Source organism: Lagenorhynchus albirostris, chromosome 14 (assembly GCF_949774975.1).
Source record: "Lagenorhynchus albirostris chromosome 14, mLagAlb1.1, whole genome shotgun sequence".
Classification (NCBI taxonomy): domain Eukaryota; kingdom Metazoa; phylum Chordata; class Mammalia; order Artiodactyla; family Delphinidae; genus Lagenorhynchus; species Lagenorhynchus albirostris.
This window is the reverse complement of record NC_083108.1, coordinates 85481160-85505060: the sequence shown is the minus strand read 5'-3', so window position 1 is coordinate 85505060 and position 23901 is coordinate 85481160. Positions and strand designations below refer to the sequence as shown.

The 23901-nt window shown below is 46.5% G+C and overlaps 1 protein-coding gene across 1 annotated transcript in view; it reads left to right on the top strand.

Annotated features, from left to right (window-relative positions):
- Nucleotides 1–23901, top strand: part of TMEM132D (transmembrane protein 132D) — a 636308-nt gene that overhangs the window by 533043 nt on the left and 79364 nt on the right. Inside the window, exon 5 of the mRNA XM_060120789.1 lies at nucleotides 18048–18188. Within this exon, the coding sequence (XP_059976772.1) occupies nucleotides 18048–18188 (141 nt within the window). The remainder of the gene's footprint in view (nucleotides 1–18047; nucleotides 18189–23901) is intronic.

Genomic DNA, 23901 nt, shown 5'->3' with positions numbered 1-23901 from the left:
CTAGGTCTGTGAATCTGTTTCTGTTTCATAGATATGTTCATTTGTGTTGTATTTTAGGTTCCATATATAAGTGATATCATATGATATTTGTCTTTCTTTGTCTGGCTTACTTTGCTTAGTATGATAATCTCTAGGTCCGTCCATGTTGCTGCAAATGGCGTTATTTCATTCTTCTTTTATGGCTGAGTAGTATTCCGTTGTACATATGTACCACATCTTTATCCATTCATCTGTCGATGGGGCATTTAGGTTGTTTCCACGTCTTGGCTATTGTAAATAGTGCCTATAAACAATGGGGTGCATGTGTTTTTTCAAATCGTAGTTTTCTCAGGGTATATGCCCAGGAGTGGGATTGCTGGATCCTATGGTAACTCTATTTTTAGTTTTCTGAGGAACCTCCATACTGTTCTCCATAGCGGCTGCATCCAACTTACATTCCCACCAACAGTGCAGGAGGGTTCCCTTCTCTCCACACCCTCTCCAGCATTTATTATTTGTAGACTTTTTAGTGATGGCCATTCTGACCGGTGTGAGGTGGTACCTCCTTGTAGTTTTGACGTGCATTTCCCTAATGATTATTGATGATGAGCATCTTTTCGTGCGCCTGTTGGCCATCTGCATGAACTCATGGTTTTAGATTTCATTCACCCACATCTCTCTGCAAGCCCACTGTGTGCCAGGCATTGCACATGGGAGTGGAGGCCCATCTTCTATGGGATCTCGGGTTCCAAAGTGAATGTGTGACGTGAAAATAACACGCAGTCCACCTTGCCCTTGAAAATTCCTTCAACCGCTGATAAGATACAATCTAGAAGCCTCAAAACCTCCAGTTTTTTCCTCCGGCGTTGGAGCAGATTAGCGTTCCTTGGTTGAACACCAAGTTGGCTTCTGGGCGGGAGGCCGTGTGTGAACAATACATCCTTAATCCAAGAGTGACTGTCAGTGCGGTACCGTGCTCCCAGTGGGAGGGGCTGTGTTGCTGAGAGTGACTGAGGGAACAGAGAATTCCTGCCTGCCCCCAGCACGCAGCAGGGTTTCACTGAATGGTGTGATGGTTTCGTCTCCCTCCTTCCCTCTCTCGCTATGTCAGTTGCCAAGAACATATTGAATACGTATCTGTCATGGTGTGTATCGCATGATTCTACTGACGATAAACAACCTTAGTGAAAACTTAATAAATGCCACGCACGGTTTTTACACTTCCCATGCATTAACTCCTTTGCTCCTCAAAAGAACTCTCAGAGATAGATGCTATTTAGAACTCTGTTCCCAGATGAGAAAAACAAGGGGCAGAGGGTTTAAGTAACTTGCCAAGTCATAGAACTAGGACGGAGCAAAGCTGGGCTTTGAACCCAGGCAGGCTGAGTCCAGAGCCTGAGCAGGAAACACAGAGGGAGGCTTCTACCATATCTCATTTAGATCTTCTTTTAAGGTGAGAAAACTTGGCCCCCGAGAGCAGTCACGATGTGCCCAAGGTCGCTTAGTTGTGTAAAGCTGGGGCTCAAATCCTTCAGACTGGGCTCCCTTTCTCCTGTTCCCACAGCGTATGAGGCAGGGCTGGAAGGGGTCTTGAGGTCAGGCAAAGTGGATGATGATAGCAATGCTAGCATGTATTGTTTTATTCTTTTCCACTATAGTTTATCACAGGATATTGAATAGAGTTCCCTGTGCTATACTGTAGGACCTTGTTGTTTATCCATTCTATGTGTAATAGATTGCATCTACTGACCCCAAACTCCCAATCCATCCCTCCCCCACTCCACTTCCCCCTTGGCAACCCAAAGCCTGCTGTCTGTGTCTGTGAGTCTGTTTTTGTCTTGTAAACAAGTTCATTTGTGTCATATCTTAGATTCCATAGAGAAATGACATCATGTGAAATTCGTCTTTCTCTTTCTGACTTCAATTAGTATGACAATCTCAAGGTTCTTCCATGTTGCTGCAAATGGGATTATTTCATTCTTTTCTATGGCTGAGTAATATTCCATGGTGTGTGTGTGTGTGTGTGTGTGTGTGTGTATCACATCTGCTTTATCCATTCATCTCTCAGTGTACATTTCAGTTGTTTCCATGTCTTGACTGTTGTAAATAGTGCTGCTGTGAACATAGGGGTGCATGTATCTTTCTGAATTTTAGTTTTGTCCAGTTATAGCTAGCATGTATTTTTGCTTGCCACAAGCCATGCACAGTTCTAAGTACTTTTCATGCATACAATCCTCACATCCACCCAATAACATGGAAACGTTTACAGCCCCCATTGTACAGATGCACAGACAGAGGCACAGTGCGGGCACTGGTTTGCGGGAGTCACAGAGCTCGTAGGTATAGACACTGGGGTTCAAAGCCAGGCTGCCTTATTCCAGAGTCAGTATTCTTCACTCTATGCTCTGCTGTCTCCATATATAATTTATTTTCTATAATATCTATAATAAACTTTACACAATTGTTTCTACCTGGAGAGATTAAGAAGAATGTAGCATTGGAGCCGGACCTTGATCTTTTTACCATTTTAGGATCATTTTTAACAGTGTGCTCCACTGACACACACACACACACACACACACACAAAATGATTTTTAAAAATTTCTTTACATTCAGTTTTCAAAGGCACATCTACTATAGACAGCCAGTTCTGCTTGCACGAAACCCTGTACACAGTAGAGTTCGTAATTGCTGCTGATGAAGAAAATTAAGGATTTCCCTCCCTCCTGCTTTAGCATTTAAAATTTTTTTCCATCCTTTGGTGCATATATTTATTAAACTCTGAATCTAGTAAAGGAAAGTCCCCAAATTACATCTATGCTGTTTCCTTGGAGAATGTATCTGTTGGAACAGAAGCACGGGAAGTTCTGCTGGGAAGACCCCCAGGAGAATGGAGAGGTCAGTAAAGAGCTTGACAACAATGAAGGTTATGAAAATGATAAATTGAGAAAGGTAGAAGAGACAGGTGATCAGTAACACCATCATCTGTAAATATTAGAGTGGAAAGAAATGGATCCTAGGATACTCTTTAGTCCTACCACGGTGGTTCTCAACTGAGGTGGCATTGGGTGAAGTCTGGAGACATGTTTGGCCGTCACAACAGGAGGATGCTACTGGCATTTCGTGTGCTGAGTCCAGGGACGCTGCTAAATATGTAAAGTGCAGAGACTAGACCGAGCACAAAGAGTTTTCTGGCCCCAAACATCAATAGCATCTAGACGGAGAACCTCTGCTCCCCAGTGAACAATATTTGTATGAGTATAATGGATCCATTACTGGTTTCCAGCTTTTAGACTCAGCCTTTGTAGAAAGCACCGGAGGCTTCATTATACTTCAGGACACAATGTAGATATTATCAACCTTGAGAGGATAAAAGGAAAAGTTAGAAATGAGAAAAGTTGGGAGGTCAGTGTGGTATTAAGAGCTGAAGGGGCATTTAAGCGGTGCTAATATTCTCATCTTCTAAAGTGTGTGGAGTCTCAGTGTGTGAGACTATGAGTCTCATCTTCTAAAGTGTGTGGAGTCTCAGTTACCTCTCGCTGCATAAGAAAGCGCATGTTGTGGCATAACCAAGGCGATTGTCATTTATGTTGTTTTCTGTGGTGGTTCTGGGAGTTGACAGGACTCGGCTAGCTGGCTTCTGCTCAGCTGGGGGAGTCCCCTCGAAGGCTTCCTCATTGATGTATCTGGTGGGTCAGGGCTGCCGACCAGATCATTTACACGACAGCGGCCTCTCCATGTGGCCTGGGCTTCGTCACAGCATGACGGCTGCGTTCCAATAACAAGGGTCCCCAGGGAGAAAACAGGGTGGAAGCTATATTGCCTTGGATGACCAAGCCTCAGAAATAACAGGGCATTACTTCACTGCACTCTAAGCTTCGGACATTAGTCGCTAAGGCCAGCCTGTATTGCAGGGGAGGGTCCCTAGACTCCACTTCTGCATAGGAAAAGTGTCAGAACTGGGCAAACAGACTTTTAAACCACTCGGGAGTCAACACGTTATCTCTTGATGAGAGGTATGTTTGCTTAAAATGAAAAAGATAGCTAATAGAGGGACCAGAACAGGAACCTAATCATATGGACAGGGACAGGAGAGACTGCAGAGGGAGAGAGAAGATTTCATCCATCATCCCAGAAAATCAGTAGATAGTACTTGAACCTACTATGTCAAGAAACTGTAATAGAGCATGTGATTTAGATATATGGAAAAAAGTCTTCATAACATAGTAGGAGAGTTGAAAGTGGTTACCTGAGAACAAAAATGGGTGGGATGGCTTTTCGCGATATTTTATGATAAACCTTTTATCACAAATGCAATATTTTAACAACGAGGTTGTGTAACCTTGATAAAATTTTAAAATTCACATAAAAATGTAAACGTGGGCTTCCCTGGTGGTGCAGTGGTTGAGAGTCCGCCTGCCGATGCAGGGAACACGGGTTCGTGCCCCGGTCCGGGAAGATCCCACATGCTGCAGAGCGGCTGGGCCCGTGAGCCATGGCCGCTGAGCCTGCGCGTCCGGAGCCTGTGCTCCGCAACGGGAGAGGCCACAGCAGTGAGACGCCCGCGTACCGAAAAAAAAAAAAAATGTAAACGCACCGTGCATTGGGTTTGTGGTTCAGTGGCATCCAAAAAACAGCCTAACTGGTGAAAGGCATGAGCAGACCGCCAGCCTCCTTGCGGCTCCGCGGTGTGACATTTCCCTGCTTCCCCATGAGAGGGAGAATAGTTTTATTTTACCCCGTATGGCTGTTGAAATAATTCTCCATACCACACGACAGCCGTTAAACCCAAGGGCTGATGTACCTTAAAAAAACAGAGTGGTTTATAAATTTGTTTGCAATGCAGGTGCCAAATTGACTGATGCTTTCACTTGTTTAGAGAAGCACAGAGAGTATTGATCGTGATGTACCGTTATCACTAATGAGATGGAGTATTTGCACGGTCATCTAATGGCTCTTCTGTTTAATGTGGTAGGAATTGGCATGTTTGGTATTCATTAGGGGTGCTGGAATAACAGAGCTTGGCCAAACAGGCAAGAGACAAAGACAGGGTGATGAGCCACTATTCTATTTATTAGGTTATTGATCTTTGTTGGGAAGTGAATTGAAAAGATTTAAGAAATTAACCGCAGTGAGGGAATCACATTGAGGAAGAGCTTGGCTACAGAGATGTTAGGTCCCCACTGACTTAGGCTGGGTCCGCCGCAGCTCATTTCAGCAGGAATCAGGCCGGTCAACCAGGAGGTGAAGGGCCAGTCGCCTCGCAGTGTTGAGTTTTCACACCTGAGCCGTCTCCTTTGGTTGGGGGCACAGTCCAGAACTCAATGGATACATACTTGTTGAAACTGGAGTTGGGAAATGTGTATTAGGGTGGATTTGGTTATATTACGGTAACAAGTAGCTCTGCCGTCTCATTGCCGTAAGACAAGGAAAGCATTTTTATTACTCCTGCTTTGTGTCCCACATGGGGCAGCAGGAAGCTCTTCTCCGTACACTGACTTGGGTCTAACAGGCTCTACCATCTTGGAGCTGAACCACCTGGAATGTGCAGCCTCTTCAGTCAGGGCAGGGGATGAGAAAGAATGGATAAGAATGGATAATTGTGCCTGAAAGCGTTACTGCCTCAACCCAGAGGTAGCAAACAACATTGACCCTAACATTTTAGTGACTGTAAGTGTTTACGTGGCCCTACCTAACAGCAAGGGTGGAAAATACAGAGGCGCAAATGGCATATTTGCTGAGCCTTCCTTTCTCTGGTGTCAGCTGGAATTCACTGCATGGCGTATCCACCGACATCTAGACTGATTGACCAGGCATCTCTTCCGATTGATGGGTACCCATGCCATACTGGTGTTTTAGGGTTTCCCCTCAACTGTATTTTAAATGTCACGTTTGAATATGATCTATTTTGTCAAGAAGGGGAAAAATCATTTTTAGACCTGATCTGGGCATCCGTTTTTAAGTCAGCAGTGTATTTATTTTAGTATGAAACCTAAATTCTTGCTTCTTATATCCCTTTGATGCTCGATGTCCTAGAATGCAGTCTGCTGTGGACAAGGAATCATAAGGTATTATTTGTTGTGTCACTGGAGTTGGCATCAAAATCAGAGGGGTGCATAGTGCCAATATGATAAAATGTTAATTTAAGGGAATTAACAGACAACAGAATATGCCTTCTTGTGTTTTAACATCAGGAAAATACCAGCACATGTAGTGTTGATATATGTAGTGGAAAACTATCGTGCGTAGCTGCCCCAGAGGCACGTACCTCTTGGCATTTGTAGAGCTCCCCACAGTATAAATCTCGTCTTCTCTAGGTAACTTCCAGAAGCCTACTTTATGCAGCCCTCCTGGGAGAGAGCAAAGTGTCTGTGAGGGTTCAGGCTTGCGAGTTACTTTCTGCCAGTTAGAGGCAACTGTGATGCCTTGTTTCCAACGCTGGGGCAAGGAAGTGTGTGGGCATCCACATGGCTGCCTGAGATCTGGGGAGAGGTAATGAGATTCTAGAACAATCTGGCTGATTTGTCAGCTTCCTAATCATGGCAGAGGCGGCAAGTCCATGGCTCCAGGCCTTGATCTTGGGACGTGGGCTGGAGACCGTTCCTTCAAGTCCATCAACAGTGCAGGGCTCTGCCCACACTCGACAAATCCCTTTCAGCTGAAATGAGCTGCGGTGGATTCTGTTGTCTGCAACTGAGATCCTTGACTGACAAGTGTTTCTCGGAACTGCACATTAGTTCCAAGATATTTTGAAGAATGGGTAAATATGGTAAGAAATCGAGTACCAATTTTTTATTTTTTTAATTTTTATTTATTTGTTTATGGCTGTGTTGGGTCTTTGTTGCTGCTCGTGGGCTTTCTCTAGTTGTGGCGAGCGGGGGCTACTCTTCATTGCGGTGCGTGGGCTTCTCATTGCGGTGGCTTCTCTTGTTGCAGAGCATGGGCTCTAGGCGTGCGGGCTTCAGTAGTTGTGGCTCGCAGGCTCTAGAGCACAGGATCAGTAGTTGTGGCGCACGGGCTTCGTTGCTCCGCGGCATGTGGCATCTTCCCGGACCAGGGCCCGAACCCGTATCCCCTGCATTGGCAGGCGGATTCTTAACCTCTGTGCCACCAGGGAAGCCCGAGTACCTATTTTTTTTTTTAAAAAACAAATCTATTAGCAATACAGGAAGTTGCAGAAGTGTCAGGAAAAGAATAAAAATGTTGCAAATTGCAGGCAGATCTCAGCTGTGCTCCCAAAGGCACAAGGTCAGCTCCCCAGATGGTACCATTGCTCTCAGTGCAGGTCCTTGATTCAGGGTGTGTGAATTCTTCATCTCCTGACGACCCGTAGGGATGCCACCGTGTTTGTGTCTTTGCTTCAGTGGAGCATTTGATCTGGTCTTATTCAGTGATAAGTTATTTTAGTCTATCCAAGGATGATAAGCAGGAAAGCAAAGAAGCTTGAGTTCTGAAACCTGCTGTTTAAATTAGTGTGAGTTCTGCCCACATATTTCCGTGCAAGCAGGAATGTCCAGAGTTTATCATCCCAGAGTTTATCCTGGGAAATTTCTTACCCGACATGGGAGCAACTTTCTAACACCTGGGGCCATTTCTGGAGCTGCTGTCGCTGGTGCCCTGTCACGTGCCCTCAGCCCTCCTCTGGGCAGTTCCCTGACCTGGTCCCAGCTTGAGTTGTTCAGACAACTTCCCACAGGTGGGTCCAGGGCTTTTCTTATATCCTGGGAGCCTGTGCCCAAGTGTGGAGGGTACACCCCTGGGGACGAGTGCTTCCAGCCTGTGCACACCCTACTGTTGGCTTTCCCTCCTTCCCTGCCTCCCATGCTTCACTCCTCACTCCCACCCCCTACAAATAAATAACTCAATCCAGAGCCTTGTCTCAGGCTCTGCTTTGGGGGAAAACTCAAACTAATGCAGTATCCAGTTTGCAGATTGGCTAACAAATTGATAATCATTAAAGAAATAAAAAGTCTGCCTCTCAATAAGAATTAGAAGGAAACCCTATAAAACAATGTGCTTTCATCTAAAGTCTCCTGGTTGCCTTTATCAAGTAGGATTCTTTGTAAGCAAAAGAAAATGATTCTGTTTTTTGTTTGTTTGTTTTAACCACGTCTGAGGTATGACTGACATGTAAAAAGCTGTACGTTTTAGAGTATACAACTTGATGAGTTTGGGGATAAGTATATACAGTAAGTCCTCTACATACAAACCTTCAAGTTGCTAACTTTCAAAGACGTGAACGTCCGTCCACATGTCCAATCACATAAGTTAGTTCACGTGTCTGGCGTACATTGTCACGTGCGTGTATCCTCTACAAGTGTTTGTGCTTTCGTGAGAAACAAGAGAAAGAAGAAGTAACTGAAGAACCGAAGAGATTCACGACGCAGGAAGTGGCAGGGGATTTTCTTTATCTGAGGAGGCACTGTTAGATTTTGAGACACAGGACCCGAACGTAGAACGGTACACGAAGGTTGCAGCTGCCGTTCAGAATGCAATCCAGTGCTACCGTGTCATCTACAACAAGAAAAAAAGAGCTACTACCCAGATATCACTGGATCATTTTTTCAAGAGGGTGGATAGACTTGAATCCAGCAAGGAACCAGCACCTGAGCCATCAGCGTCAGGCGTGAGTGCAATTGCAGCTCGCCCTCCGTCTGCTATGGCTGACGGTCCTTCAGCTCTACCATCTCCCACCCCCCTCCCTCCTCCAGTCAGTAACCCTTCCTGCCTGTTCACTCGATGCCAGCCCCTGGATGCCAGCTGTTGTAGGGCACTACTGTACTTTTCAAGGGACTGCACCGTAAGATTTAAAACGTTTTCCTTATTTTTATGTTTTTTCTTTGTATGTATTAGTTGCATGAAAAGTATTATAAACCTATTACAGTGCAGTACTATATAGCCGATCGTGTTAGGTGGGTACCTAGGCTAACTTTGTTGGACTTAGGAACAAAATGGGCTTACGAACGCGCTCTCAGGATGGAACTCGTTCGTATGTAGGGGACTTAACTGTACCTGTGAAAACAGCACCACTACCAAGGCCATGGACATATCCATCACCTCCCAAAGTTTCTTCCCTCCCCTATTATTTTTATTATTATTACTAGTGTATGTGGTGAGAACACTTAACATAAGTTCTACCCTCTAAAAAGGAATTTATCAAATGAATCCAGGCTCTCTCAGAGAGTAGATAAAAATAGTTAAAAAGGCAGGAACCAGTACCTTAGTGGAAATACAGATAAGAGGACAAATGACAGACTTTTCCAGGTGCTGCCAGTGGGACGAAGGAAATAGAAGCATCCTTGGCCCTTGCCTCACTCTCCTTGAATGAAGTTCAAATCCAGGGTAGGAGGACCTGACTGTCATAGCTTCAGAGAGGTCTACCGACTTCTGTGGCCAGGGGCAGAGGGTTATGGTGATTTTCAGTCCTAAAAAGAAGGGATGGTTTCCCCAAAGGAAAACTGAAGTCCTATTAGGCAGAAGGACTTGGGGCAGGTGAAAACAAAAGCTGTCCATCCCAGGAACTCTTTATTTTCCTTTAAAAATATTATAAGGAAATTTACTTTGATATTTCACTCAAATCTTGTTTGTTGGAGAGCTTACACCCTCTTCTTCTGTCCTTGTAAGCCCCCAGAGGAGATGCTATCTTTGTGCAAATCTAAGTAAAAGCAAGCTGAGTGTACCAGTTAACTTTTATTGCCAACTCCTCAGAACGCCTCTTTCAAATTTCTCTCTCACTGAGTTAAAAGATGTGAAACGCCCTGCTTGGAGGTGAAGGGAGGGGGCTGCGTGCCGCTTTGATCAGACAAGCCTCCAACTTTCCCAGACGCGGACGTGCAGCCAAGCTTCGCACATTGTAGCCGAAGGCGGTGCTTCCATTTGTGCTCCGTTCTGTTTGTTTAATGGGACATTTGTCCTTCTCGCCGCTCCTCCAATGGGATGCCCACGGCTTCATCTAATGATGCTTTCGTTCAGAGAGGAAGCAGCGGATGCGGCTGACACCGCGTTTGTTCTATTCCAACCGTGTTTGTCCAGTTGAACAAACGTGGGATCGTCTCAAAACCACATTTAAAATGATCTCCAAAAGCCACAGTAATGTTGAAGGTCCAAACATGGTTTTCTTCTCATTAAGGGACAATAGGCAATTTACCTTGCTTATTTCAGCCTAAGACCTGTGAAAACTGATGAGGATTTCTTCCCTCCAGGGTGTCAGATAGGACTGTGATTATCTGTGAGTAGCAGGACACACAAACACAGAAGGATGAAATGAGCACGATTTTAGTCTTCTCTCCAGGTGTGTTCAGAGGACGCTGTCCCAGCTTAGTGCTGTGCGGCCTCCAGCATCCAGGCTGCTTCTCCGCGGGGCTCAGTCATTGTGCTAGTTTCCTGGAGCTGCCCTAACAAAGTACCACAAATGCGGTGGCTTAAAACTACAGAAATGTACGTGGAAACAACCTAAATGTCCACCAACAGATGAATGGATAAAGATGATGTGGTGCATATATACAGTGGAATACTAGTCAGCCATAAAAAGAATGAAATAATGCCATTTGCAGCAACATGGATGGACCTAGAGATGATCATACTAAGTGAAGTAAGTCAGACAAAGGCAAATATCATATGATATCACTTATAGGGGGAATCTAAAATATGGTACAAATGAACTTATGTACGAAACAGAAGCAGACTCACAGACATAGAGAACAGGTGGTTGCCAAGGGGGCGGGGGCAGGGACCGGCTGGGGGTCTGGGGTTAGCAGACGTAAGATATTCTATATAGGATGGATCAACAACAAGTCTTACTGTGTAGTACAGGGAACTATGTTCAATATCCTGTGATAAACCACAATGGAAAAGAAGATGAAAGGAATGTATGTATATGTATAACGGAATCACTTTGCTCTACAGCAGAAATTAACACAACATTGTAAATCAACTATGCTTCAATTAAAAAAAAAAAACAGAAATGTATTCTCTCACAGTTCAGGAACCTCCAGATCAAAACTCCAGCTGTCAGCAGGACATGCTCCCTCTGCCAGCTCTTGGGAAGGACACTTCCTACCTCTTCCAGCTTCTGGTGAGGCCAGCATCTTTGATGCCCCTCGGCTGGTGGCTGCATCCCTCCCGTCTCCACCTCCATCTTCACAGGACCATCTTCCCTGAGCTTCTGACTGTGTTTTCTCTTCCTATGGGGAACACCAGTCATTGGATTAGGGCCCACTCAAACCCAACATGACCTCATTTTAACTAATTATATGTGCAATGACTCTATGTTCAAATCAGGTCATGTTCTGAGGTTCCAAGCGGACAGGAATTCTGGGGGGCATTACTCCTTTGCAGTCATCGTGCACCTTTGGGTCCAGTAAGTCCATTCTGAGGCCCATTCTGAGAGCGGGTGCATAGGTCCAATTTCTTCTCAAGTCCAACCAAGTTAGCCTAGGTATCCAGCTAACACAATCGGCTATATAGTGCTGTACTGTAATAGGTTTATACTTTTCACACAAATAATACATAAAAAACAAACGCAAAAAAATAAAGAAAACATTTTTAATCTTACTGTATAGTCCCTTGAAAAGTACAGTAGTGCCCTACAACAGCTGGTACACAGGGGCTGGCATCGAGTGAACAGGCAGGAAGAGTTACTGACTGGAGGAGGGAGAGGAGGTGGAAGATGGTAGAGCTGAAGTATCGTCAGCAATAGGAGACGGAGGGCGAGCTGCAATTGCACTCACGCCTGACGTTGATGGAATGCGCGTTTGCATCTTTGAAGGTTCGCGACTTGAAGGTTCGTATGTAAGGGACCTACTGTCTTTATCGAACACTTAGAACTTCCTAGACACCAGGCGGTGTTGTAAACACTCTGCAATTATAAACTCACCTAAACCTATGGGGCAAACGCGAGGGTGGGTACTGTTATCCTCTTATAGTTGAGAAAATGTAGGCACCAAGAGTTAAGTAAGTTGGATTCCCTGGTAGTCCAGTGGTTAAGACTCTGCACTTCCAATGCAGGGAGCGTGGGTTTGGGGAGCTAAGCCAGAAAGTCAAAAAAAATTATATTTAATAAAAAATTGTTTTAAAAATGGAGTTAAGTTGCCCAAGGTCACCCAGTGAATCGTGTCAAAGGTGGGATTTGAACCCAATGGTCCTATATGAGCTTCCTCACTGTTTTCTTTTTTTCATTTTTTTTTGGCGGTACGCGGGCCTCTCACCGTTGTGGCCTCTCCCGTTGCGGAGCACACGCTCCGGACGCACAGGCGCAGCGGCCATGGCTCACGGGCCCAGCCGCTCCGCGGCATGTGGGATCTTCCCGGACCGGGGCACGAACCCGTGTCCCCCGCATCGGCAGGCGGACTCTCAAACGCCGTGCCACCAGGGAGAGCTTCCACACTCTTAACCAACTGTACTACACTGAACCGTGTGGCTCTTAACAGCAACCTCCAACTTTGGGGTACAAGAGACAGCGCCAGCTCCAGCATCATCTGTGCACCGTGGGAAGGAAGAAAGGGGTAGCACGAAACAACCTTCAGAGTCTGTTTTTTTTTTTTAAACTTCCATGGAAGCTTCACCCAGTCACTGCCATTTATATGTCACAGACCAGAACTGTGTCACAGCTTAAGTACAGCCAGAGAAATGGAATAATTTTAGCTGGGCATTTTACAGCCTGAAACGAAATTGGCATTTTGGTAAGTAGGCAGGAAGGCAGAATGCACACAGGGTGAGTTACAAACTGTCTCTAACACACAGATCCACCTCTCGATGTGTGGTTTTTTTTTGCGGTACGCGGGCCTCTCACCCTTGCAGCCTCTCCCGTTGCGGAGCAGCGGCTCCGGACGCGCAGGCTCAGCGGCCATGGCTCACGGGCCCAGCCGCTCCGCGGCATGTGGGATCTTTCCGGACCGGGGCACGAACCCGCGTCCCCTGCGTCGGCAGGCGGACTCTCAACCACTGCGCCACCGGGAAAGCCCCCTTGATGTGTTTTTTAAAAATTTTTGTTGAAATATAGTTGGTTTACAATGTTGTGTTAGTTTCAGGTGTACAGCAAAGTGATTCAGTCATACATATATATTCTTTTTTAGATTCTTTTCCCTTATAGATTATTACAAGATATCACGTATAGTTCCCTGTGGTATACGGTAGGTCTTTGTTAGTTCTCTATTTTATATATAGTAGTGTGTCTCTGTTAATCCCAAACCCCTAATTTATCCGTCTGTCCTGTTTTCCCCTTTGGTAACCGTAAGTTTGTTTTCTATGTCTGTGAGTCTGTTTCTGTTTTTGACATGATTTAGACTGTTTCCCGTCTCATGTAATGTTTTCCTGTACCCATTATCTTCTCCTCTGTTTTACAATTAATTTTCAAGAGTGCCTGTGAACAAATGACTGTGCTCGTACACGAAGAGAAAATTGGAATCCTAGAAGCAGGAGGAAATTTTTAAAAAACAAACAAACACTCTAATGTTGGTTCCAATCCGTTAGACCTCCATATGTCAAATTACTTCACACTTAAGTCACAGCAGACTGTCGGTGCTGTATGCATTTCCCTTACACCCTTCCAGACCAATTCCCAGTGTTACCGTCTGCCAGGAGCTTTCCTTGGGACTGTCGAAGCCTGTCTGCCTACACACACAGCAGGCTGGACGAATGTATAAATACCCCAGCTCCCTTGCCCCTCCGGGGAATTATTTTTAGGGGTGATTTCAGATAACGTCCCCGCAGGGAAATATATCATAATCCATTTCAACCTATTGAAATATATAAGATGCACGGTATATTTCGTAAAAGAGATCAACCCCTGCAGGACTAAGCTCCAGCCTCCACTGTGGTCGCTGGCAGGACACACACCCTCATTGGCTGCCTCTTGCTCCCTGTATCCTTTCCCCACTCCCTTCCTGATGTTTCCTGAACCTCCCAAACAAGTGGCCCTTGAGTCCCCGTCCCAGCATCTATTCTAGGGGCTTTCCAAAACGAGATGCGGGTCATCATTTCTCCAGCAAAATGAGGACGGTTATTGTTTCCTTACAATAGATGATAATTAGTTAGATTCCAAGAAAAGGATGTGTGGCCTCACTCAGGAGGTTGTCCCTTTCTCTGGTGCCGCAGTCAGCTTCTCTTCCGCCACCCACACTCCCTCCTATCCTCTGGTGACCCTGAAGTTCTGCAACTGTGTTGTCAGATTCCCAGGAAGGACTTACTGGCAAGAACAGGATGTCCAGGTGGCAGAAGACGAGCATGGAGCCATCAGTAAGGACTGAGACAGAGCTTTCTCAAGAGATGCTGCCTTTGTTTCCTAGGCGCAGGGGCTCTGGTAAGGTGAACTCACGGCAATAAGGCAGCTGAGTTCAAGGGTTTTATGGGATGACATCTCAGCCCAAGCCAGGGCTCAGCAGGCACTATCACCACCACCCTCTTGTCTAGAGACTTTTGTGAGCCATCCACCCACCATTCACGTCCTAGAGAAAACCAGTGATGCACAAGAGAAGGTTCTTTTTTGTTTTCACCTTTTTTATTTTTTTTATTTTATTTATTTTTTATTTTATATTTTTTATTATATTTTTTTATTTTATTTATTTTTTATTTTATTTTTTGCACTACTCAAAACTTTATTAATGCAAGTGAAAGAAACAAACTTAACTCATTCAAACGAAACACAGCAACAACTTAAAAAAAAAAAGCAGTAGGGAATATATTGCTTTTTATAACCATGAAGTCCACGGATTATTGGGTGGATTTGATCTAGGTTTCTTTTTTTGTAATTTTTATTTTATATTGGAGTATAGTTGACTGACAATGTTGTGTTAGCTTCAGGTGTACAGCGAAGTGACTCAGTTATATATATCCTCTGTAAACATATATATATATATATATATATATATATATATATATATCCTATTCATTTTCAAATTCTTTTCCCATTTAGGTTATTACCGAATATTGAGCAGAGTTAAGAGAAGGTTCTTAATATCAAAGAATTGCACAGAGAAGGCAGGGGAATACCAAGCCTGAAATCTCAGTCCCTCATCCCCACCGAGATCCTGCAGGCAGAGCGATGCTTTCTGTTTAGAGGATAAGAAAACACCCCAGATGTGCGGGCTCACAGGTGCTCATTGGTTACCGCAGGGTCGTTTCTCATGATGCTGAGCTGACTGCAAATGCATTAAAGGCCTTTGAGTTGGAGCAGACGTGCTCTTTACTTTTCCACCACTGATGTGCAAAATTGCTTTCTTTGATACTGGTGTCCTAATGCTGCTCCTCTAGTCTGTTTTTTTCCCTGTGAAGTGGGCCAGTTTGGGCCCGAGAGTTAAAATGCATTTTTTCCACTTCTTCCCAAAGTAAGAATAGTTCCTTTTGATCTCTACCCTTTAGAGTAGAAAAATACGGCCGGCCTTTTTCCTTCCCAGAGGCAACAGAAAGTAGCACCGCATTCTGACTGGGCTCCTTTATTCTTTTACTATGTTTGTACCCAAAATAAAACAAAATCTGGCTGGGAACCCACAGGGGAGGGAAAAAAAAGGTGCATAAGCAATGGGGCATTTGGAGGCCTATGCATATTCAGACAGTTTGAGACATGGGCTTTGAAATTCAGGAACGTTACAAACTGTAGTCTTGTCTTTCAGAATTAAAATAAAGGAACAAAATGTATATTTATATCCATATATGTGTATATATATATTATCATTTCCAAAGGCTAAACCAAATGAGCTAAGTATAAAATGAACCATGTCCTATAAAGGAAAAGTAAGATCTTATATAAGAAATGGAAAGTTGACATAAGGAAAACGGTTATGTAATTTTAAGATGATAAACTTCTACGCCTTCTTCTGGCGTGCGGCTAAACAGGCGTTTGTGATTTCACATGAAAACCACATTAACCAGAATCTCTGCAAGCCTGTCTCTAAGAGATGCAGAACCTCCCTAAACAGCTCCTAAGGCCTGTGCAGATGTTCTCTTGTTGCTGTTCCAAGGCTAGGTCAGTCAAGTTCAGACTGACAGAAGAAACTCGGTGTGCGTGCTGACACAGAACCTCTTAGAACACGATGGACATGTGATGAACGGGGGTTGAACTGAGAATGCCATGGGCTAGAACTTGGAAGTCTTGTTATACAGAGATTTCGGGTTACACAGGGACTTTGATTTTTTTTTTCTTTTTTTTTTTTGTGGTATGCGGGCCTCTCACTGTTGTGGCCTCTCCCATTGCAGAGCACAGGCTCCGGACGCGCAAGCTCAGCGGCCATGGCTCACGGGCCCAGCCGCTCCGCGGCATGTGGGATCTTTCCGGACCGGGGCACGAACCCGTGTCCCCTGCATCGGCAGGCGGACTCTCAACCACTGCACCACCAGGGAAGCCCAGGGACTTTGATTTTCATGTGATTAGAAGTGACAATCCCTGCAGAGAAGAATGAGATTCCTCGGACTCAGTGTTCTCCATCTGAGAAATGGGCTCATATGACCTCCCAGGACTGTTTCACAAGCCACAACAGTATAAGTAAGAGTAGCCAGAGAAGGCATGGGCGCACGGAGTGCAGAGTAAGGGTTGTTGCTCAGTGTCCGGGGAAAGTCACCTGTGTACCCAGTGCCAAGCAGAAGGGACTCATGCAGACAAATAATCATATGATATCACTTACATGTGGAATCTAAAAAGATGATACAAATGAACTTCTTTCCAAAACAGAAATAGAATCACAGACATAGAAAACAAATTATGGCTACCAAAAGGGAAGGTGCAGGAGGGATAAATTAGGAGTTTGGGATTAACAGATACACACGACTATATATAAAAGAGATAAACAAGGACCTACTGTCTAGCACAGGGAACTCTAATATCTTGTAATAACCTATAATAGGAAAGAATCTGAAAAAGAATAAATATATGTATATATGTAAGTGAATCACTTTGCTGTACACCTGAAACCAACACAACATTGTAAATCAACTATACTTCGATGAAAATTAAAATTAATAAAAGAAGGTCCTCATGCACAGAGGACTGAGACACAGCAAGGAGATGCTCATGCCGATGTGGATTCCAGTTCCTTCCCTGCTGGGCCCTTCTCCATGCCTTCCACGGGCTCTGGGCGAGGTTCTGGTGAGCAGAAAGCAGGTGGAGCCCGCAGAGCTTACCGTCTAGAAGAGGGATGAAAGGATTGAACGACTATAAGTAACAGTAAAACGGCAGGTGTGTCGGGTGCTTGAAGGAGAGGCCCTGCCTTTCTTTCCTGGGCTCTGAGGGGCTGTCACGTCCTCGGCCTCTGCAAGCGAATAACAGGGGCAGGCGGGGGGTGTCCCAGAGGACACACGTGTGTTGAGCTGAGCTCTGGAGGGAGTGTTTAGTAGGGAAAACACGTGCTTGGGTGTGTGTTGTGCGTGCGTGTGTCACATTGATGGGGCATTGGGAGTGTTACTGGGGCCATCACAGCATTCCAGACAAGCACAGAGGCCAGGATGTGAAAACTGGCAGTAAGTGAAAGAAGCCTGAGCGACAGCCTACAGAGTGAGGGTCTCTCACAGCCTCTGCCTGCCCCCTGCATCATTACTAATCTAGGCACCCTGCTCCTCTGGTCAACAGTTGACTGCTGACATTGGAATCATTTTGTGTGGATTTATACCAATTGGAATGGCGAACACATGGACTCAGGAGCTGAGCATCCTGGGTTCAAATCCCACCTTCACTACTTCCTAGCTGTGTGACCTTGGGCAAATGACAAAACCTCTCTGTGCCATCCACAAAAAGGAGTGAATACGAATGCGCATTGGGATGCTGTGAGAATTCATAGGTGCATATTTATAAAGTGCTTAGGGCAGTTCCTGGTACATGGTGAGGTTTGTCGAGCACAATATTAGTGATACATTTGCTCCTTCGCCCCCACATGTGATACCCCTTCTCCATCATACTCTCCCTGCGCAAGTCTGGGTGATGGCGGAACGTTCTCTCCTGGCCGCCGTGACCCCTCGGCCGGTGCCCAGTGCCGGGCTTTTTGAGCCTGAGTAGGGGTGGGGCTCTTTGTAGGGAGGCTGGGGAAGGCGGTCTGCCTGCGTGCGTGCAGGGGTGTGACCGTAGCATGTGTTTGGTCTTCCAGGAGGCGGAGATCCTGAACACAGCCGTCCTCACTGGGAAGACGGTGGCCGTGCCGGTGAAGGTGGTCTCCGTGGAGGAGGACGGCGCCGTGACCGATCTCAAGTCTGTGGAGTGCCGCTCTTCCGATGAAGACGTCATTAAGGCAAGTCGACACCTCCCGGCCCCCGCAGAAATCCGCTGTCGTGTCGGCATCAGTGTTGGTTGACCCACTGGGACCACGGGGCCCTTCGGGATGCCCCCCGATCCCGCTCTGGTTATCCTGCCGCCTCCATTCCCTGCCCAGGAATAGAACAGGATGAGAATTGGTCTGGGGAGGAGTCTTGGTCTGTGATGCTCTGACCTTCCGCGTTTCCAAGTGCTTGTGGCCTCTTCCCCACCTCCTGGGGAGGTTGCGAGGGTGAGGGACCAGCATCCTGAGCGAGGTTCCGGGCCCCCGACCGCCCGGCTGGGAAGGGGAGGGAGGCTAGATGGACACGTATGCAGCCACGCTCTGGGGTGACTTAAGTGCGCAAAGCGTTTGGGGAACGTCAGTGTGGGCATAAAGTATAGTTACCCCCAGCTTTGATTCACAACCGGTCTCCGCTTCCCTGGCCAACCCGCAGAATTCTCCTCGACTTAGGGATGAGGTGACCAGCTCCCGCCGGGCCTCATGTGAGTGCCGCAGACTCTTTCCTTTCCTCTGGCGTCTCCTCTCTCCTTTTCCACTGAACGCAGAAGTGCTCTAAAGCAAAGGCCCTCTGGGGGCTATGCCAGGCGGGGGACTGAGTTTGCTCTGCCAGGCAGCTTGTAGCACGATGCCAGTCGGCAGCGGAGAGGGGTTTGTCACGCTGCCACCACCCACTGTGGAGACGAAGGCATCCCGGCACCTCCTCTGATGCTGTGAGATGCCAGCAAACGCCCCAGGCTGGTGAGGGGTGCGGTCCGGGGAGGGGGACTCCCAGCCTTGTGGTCCCGGCACCAGGCACAGCCTTCCTGCCTGTTCTGCGCAGGGACCGCGGGACCTCTCTGCCCCCGTGAGAACCCCAGGGCGCGTTCCCACCCACGAGAGGGCCGCGAGCAAACGCGGCTTTGACTCGCCGCTAAGCGCTGGGTGCCGTCTCAGATGTTAGGACCACAGGTTAGAGGCACATCCCTGTCCTTAGTTGCTTGGAGAGAAGGCAGAGATGGGAGAAGACGACAGAGCCCTGTGGCACGTTACATGGCACGCCGCCGCCCACTTATTCCAGAAGCCCCTTCACATCAGTACATGGTACATCCATCCTTCGAGTGGCCCAGAGCAGCATCATGGCACACCCTGGACTTCCCGTTCTCTCTCTCTCCCGCTGGCAGTGCTATCTGAACACACCGAGGAGCCAGGAGCCAACCCTTCCCCAGGTGTCCTGCCACCACCCCACTCCAAGCCGCCGTAACCCTCCTGGGTCAAAGCGGTGACCTCCTCGTTGGTTTCCCAGGGGCCACCTTGGCCGCATGCAGCAGCCGGGATGACCCAAGTGCAAGCCTGGTGATGTCACTCCTCAGCTCAGAACCATCCACTGGCTCCCTCCCATCTCAAAGGAAAAGTCAGAGTGTTTACGAGGACGGGGCAAGTGCAGCCCAGCCGGCCACGCCTGCCTCAGGTCCGACCTCTTGCCAAGTTCCCCCTTGCTACCTCTGTTCCAGCCGCGAGACTTTGCTGTTCCTCTTACAGTTCAGAAACCCTTTCTCCTCCCCCATCTGCCAACTCTCTTCGCCTCGATGGCTGCCCAGCCCGGTCCCTCCTTTACCTTCCTGCCAAAGCCTTTCCTGCACAAAGTTCGTAAAATTTTCACACAGCCCTGCCTTTCTCCATCCCCGCTTCCCCTTTATCCATCATATTTATTCATATATGTCATCTATTTATAGTCTAGTCTATGTAATTGTACATCATACATTTGTATGTCTTCAACTATATTATATATTCAAAATTTTCATTTTATTTATTGTCACACTGTCTCACCGGGATGTAAACTCCACGAGGGCAGTGCTACCTTGGTCCCCTTCATTCGCTGCTGTATCCCCGTCGCTTACAACAATGCCAGGTCTGTAGTAGGTACTCAACAGGTGTTTGTGGAATGAAGGAATCAACAGTGCAGTAATGAACAAGGAACGCTGAAGAGGAAATGTGTAACTGAATCATGAAAGCGTTCTCAGGGGAAATATTTCAATTAAGACCTGAAGGATGAATATACATCCAGTCGGCTAGATTGAAAAAAGACATGAAAGGACATGGCAGGCAGAGGAAACAGCGCGAAGGAAGGTGGTCGGAGGTGGTCTTGGTGCTGTGTGGCCGTATTACCTTGGCCCCCTGTGATTTCAGCTGTAACTGAAGTGGAAAGTTGTTGCACATGCTCTGACGGTGTCCCACCCTAGAGCCTGGTGAGCCTCTCAGCTTATCTGTCTCAGGGATGTTTCCAAAGCTGGGAGAGCTTTCTCAGTCTTCTGGGGAGCGAGCATCCCCAGGGGCAACCCTACCCCCGTAGAGCAGCTGCCGCCTCCGTCCTTCTGAACGCCTGTGCCTCCCACGCAGTTGCTCAGAAGCCCCCAGCAGGGCTGAGCCCCCCGTGCTCCAGGGGCAACCAAATCAACAACACAGCTTTGGTTGTCGTTCCTCCTTCCTCTTCTTGTCTTCCTTACCTTCCTCCCATCTGCTGCCAGGAACCACTTTCCTGCCTACAGCTAATGGTCTCAGGCTCTGCTTTCAAGAGACTCCACACTGGGACTTCCCTGGTGGCGCAGTGGTTAAGAATCCGCCTGCCGATGCAGGGCACATGGGTTCGAGCCCTGGTCCGGGAAGATCCCACATGCCGCGGAGCAACTAAGCCCATGCGCCACAACTACTGAGCGTGCGCTCTAGAGCCCGTGCGGCGCAACAAGAGAAGCCACCGCAATGAGAAGCCCGCGCACCGCAACGAACAGTCGCCCCCGCTCGCCGCAACTAGAGAAAGCCTGGGCCCAGCAACGAAGACCCAACATAGCCAAAAGTAAATTAATTAATTAATTAATTATTTTAAAAAAAAGAGACTCCAAACTAAGATAGTGGACAGAGGCATGAGTGATCGTGGGATGTTTGGAAAACTACTGGAGCTCAGCATGGCTTGAATGTGGGAGGATGATTGTTCATTTTAATGATAAAAATAACTCCCTTCTCTGAAGCATTTACTACGTGCCAGGAGCAGTGATGGTCTTGACTTCTAGAGACGGGCAGGATCCTCATTGGAAAAATAAGGAAACTGGGTCTCATTTCACTAGTCAAACATCACAACCTGATATGTGAAGACGTGTAGTTGGAGAGGGAGTCTAACTCAGATGCAGGGGACCCACGGAAGCCGGGTCCTGGGGTTTTAGTCCTGTAGATGTCAGATAACCACTGCAAGAGTCTAGGCAGAGGGGTGGTTTACTTAACTTTATTATTATTTCCTCAAACAAGCATTTATTGAACCACGATCGGGAAGTTGGGCCAAGAAGACCATTGACCAGCTTGCTCTGACCCATCCAAGCTCTTCCTGCTTTTTAAGGTCCTGCTGAAGATGTGCTTCTTCCATGAAGTCTTCTGTGATGCGTCTGCCCCACGTTGCTATTGCTTATCACTGAAACCATATGCCATTCCGCCTGGTTTATCGTTTATTGAGGACCCTCTCCATCATGGTCCCAGGAAAGTGCTAAGGAAACTATGCAGGTGAACCTGCAGAAGAGAAAGATCTCAGAAACCACAAATACCCCTGGGGAGGTCTATTACTTAAACGTTTATCAGCTTCCGGTTTGCGACGCTCTGCGTGTCATTTTATATTCCGGAAAGTCTATTTGTCGGTTATTTATTATGAACGGGGTATGTCATCCATTGTGCGTTTCTTCTCGGTGGTACAGCTTTTAGGAAGCACTGCCGATTCCTGTCATGGACGTGTATGCTTTGTCTCTCCAGCTTTCATCTACCCTTTTTCTGATAACAATAACCTGGCTTTCTCTAGAAAATTCCTCCACGTCTTTGCAGCAAATTTGTGCAAATTTTTTCTTTCTTTTTCAAAATTCTTTTTTTTAATTATTTTATTTTTTTCTTCCAGTTTTATTAGGATATAATTGACATACAGCACTGTGTAAGTTTAAGTGTGCAGCATAATGATTTGACTTACATCATGAAATGATTATCACAATAAGTTTAGTGAACATCCATCGCTTCCTATAGGTACATAATTAAAGAAACAGAAAGAAGTGTTTTTTCTTGTGATGAGAACTCTTAGGATTCACTCTCTTAACTTTCATGTATAACACACGACAGGGTTACTTCTGTCTATCATGTTGTACATTACATCCCTAGTACCTGGTTATCTTGTAACTAAGGGTTTGTACCTATGGCTGTCTTCATCCAGTTCCCCCTCCCCTCCCCTCTCGCCTCTGGTAACCACAAATCTGATCTCTTTTGTTTGTTTGGTTGGTTGTGGAGTATAATTGACCTACAACACTATGTTAGTTCCTCGTACACAGCTTAGTGATTTGATATGTCTATGCATTTCAAAATGATCACCAAGATAAGTCTAGTTACGATCTGTCACCACACAAAGATATTATACATAGTTACTGACTGCATTCCCACAGTGTGTATTTCATACCCGTGGCCCATTTAATTTATTTTTACAAATTTATTTATTTAATTTCTTTATTTTTGGCTGCGTTGGGTCTGCGTTGCTGTGTGCGGGCTTTCTCTAATCGCAGCGAGCAGGGGCTGCTCTTTGTTGTGGTGTGCGAGCTTCTCATTGTGGTGGCTTCTTGTTGCGGAGCATGGGCTCTAGGCACACGGGCTTCAGTAGTTGTGGCACGCGGGCTCAGTAGTTGTGGCTCATAGGCTTAGTTGCTCCGCGGCATGTGGGATCTTCCTGGACCAGGGATTGAACCCATGTGCCCTGCATTGGCAGGCAGATTCTTAAGCATTGCGCCACAGGGAGGTCCCTCATTTATTTTAAATCCATGCAATTTAAATGGTATGTCCATCCCAGCTTTCAGTGGCCATGTGACCTGTCGTGGCCAATCAAAGCTCTGCATCCCTCTGGACACTGTCATTGGCTTAGGGAGAGACCCAGTATCCAATCCCAGCCAATCAGATGCAGTCCTGAGACTTTGGCTGGAACTCCTGCAAGAGAAGCATTTTATCTCCTTTTGTTCTTATTCCTTATCCCTGAGAGGATATGCTGGAGTTATTAGGGTCCATCTTGAGAAAAGAGCCTGCCAGGGAGTTAAAAACAACAGAGGAAGCCAGGACCGCTGTGCAGAAAAGTCAGTTCCTTATGACACTGCTCAAACACTTGAATCCCACCACACCACTTCCTAAATAAGAGCGAATAGAGTCCTTTTGTGCAAAGCAATTTGTGTAAGTCTTATCATACCAGTCATCAAAGAAGTCTGCATTGATATTTGTGCCCTAAAGAGTTCCGAATGACTTGAGTCATCTTGGGAGTCATGAAATCACCGTCAGAAATGCAGAGACTCAAGGAAAGTAGAGAAGCTCCCTGCATTCAATTTCACATCCATCCACAGGACTCACCACCTGATGCACAACTTAAAAATCAAAATCCACAACCTACACTGCTGTCACCATGCTGCTCTGTGAATCACAGGTGTTCAAAGAGAATCACTTGGTGTAGATAATGTGTTGGTGTCATGTAGAGGCCCTTGAGAAAGAAGCCAAGGGGTCCTTGGAGAAGCATCTCAACACCTGTTCAGAGGCTCCTGGGAAACCTCTGAGCAGCAGGTCTGTCTTTAAAGCCCATCTCCCCTGCCCCCCATCTTTTTATTTTTATTTGCTTTCTCTTCCTTCCCAGCCAGAGGCCCAGTAAGCTCCTGTGTTC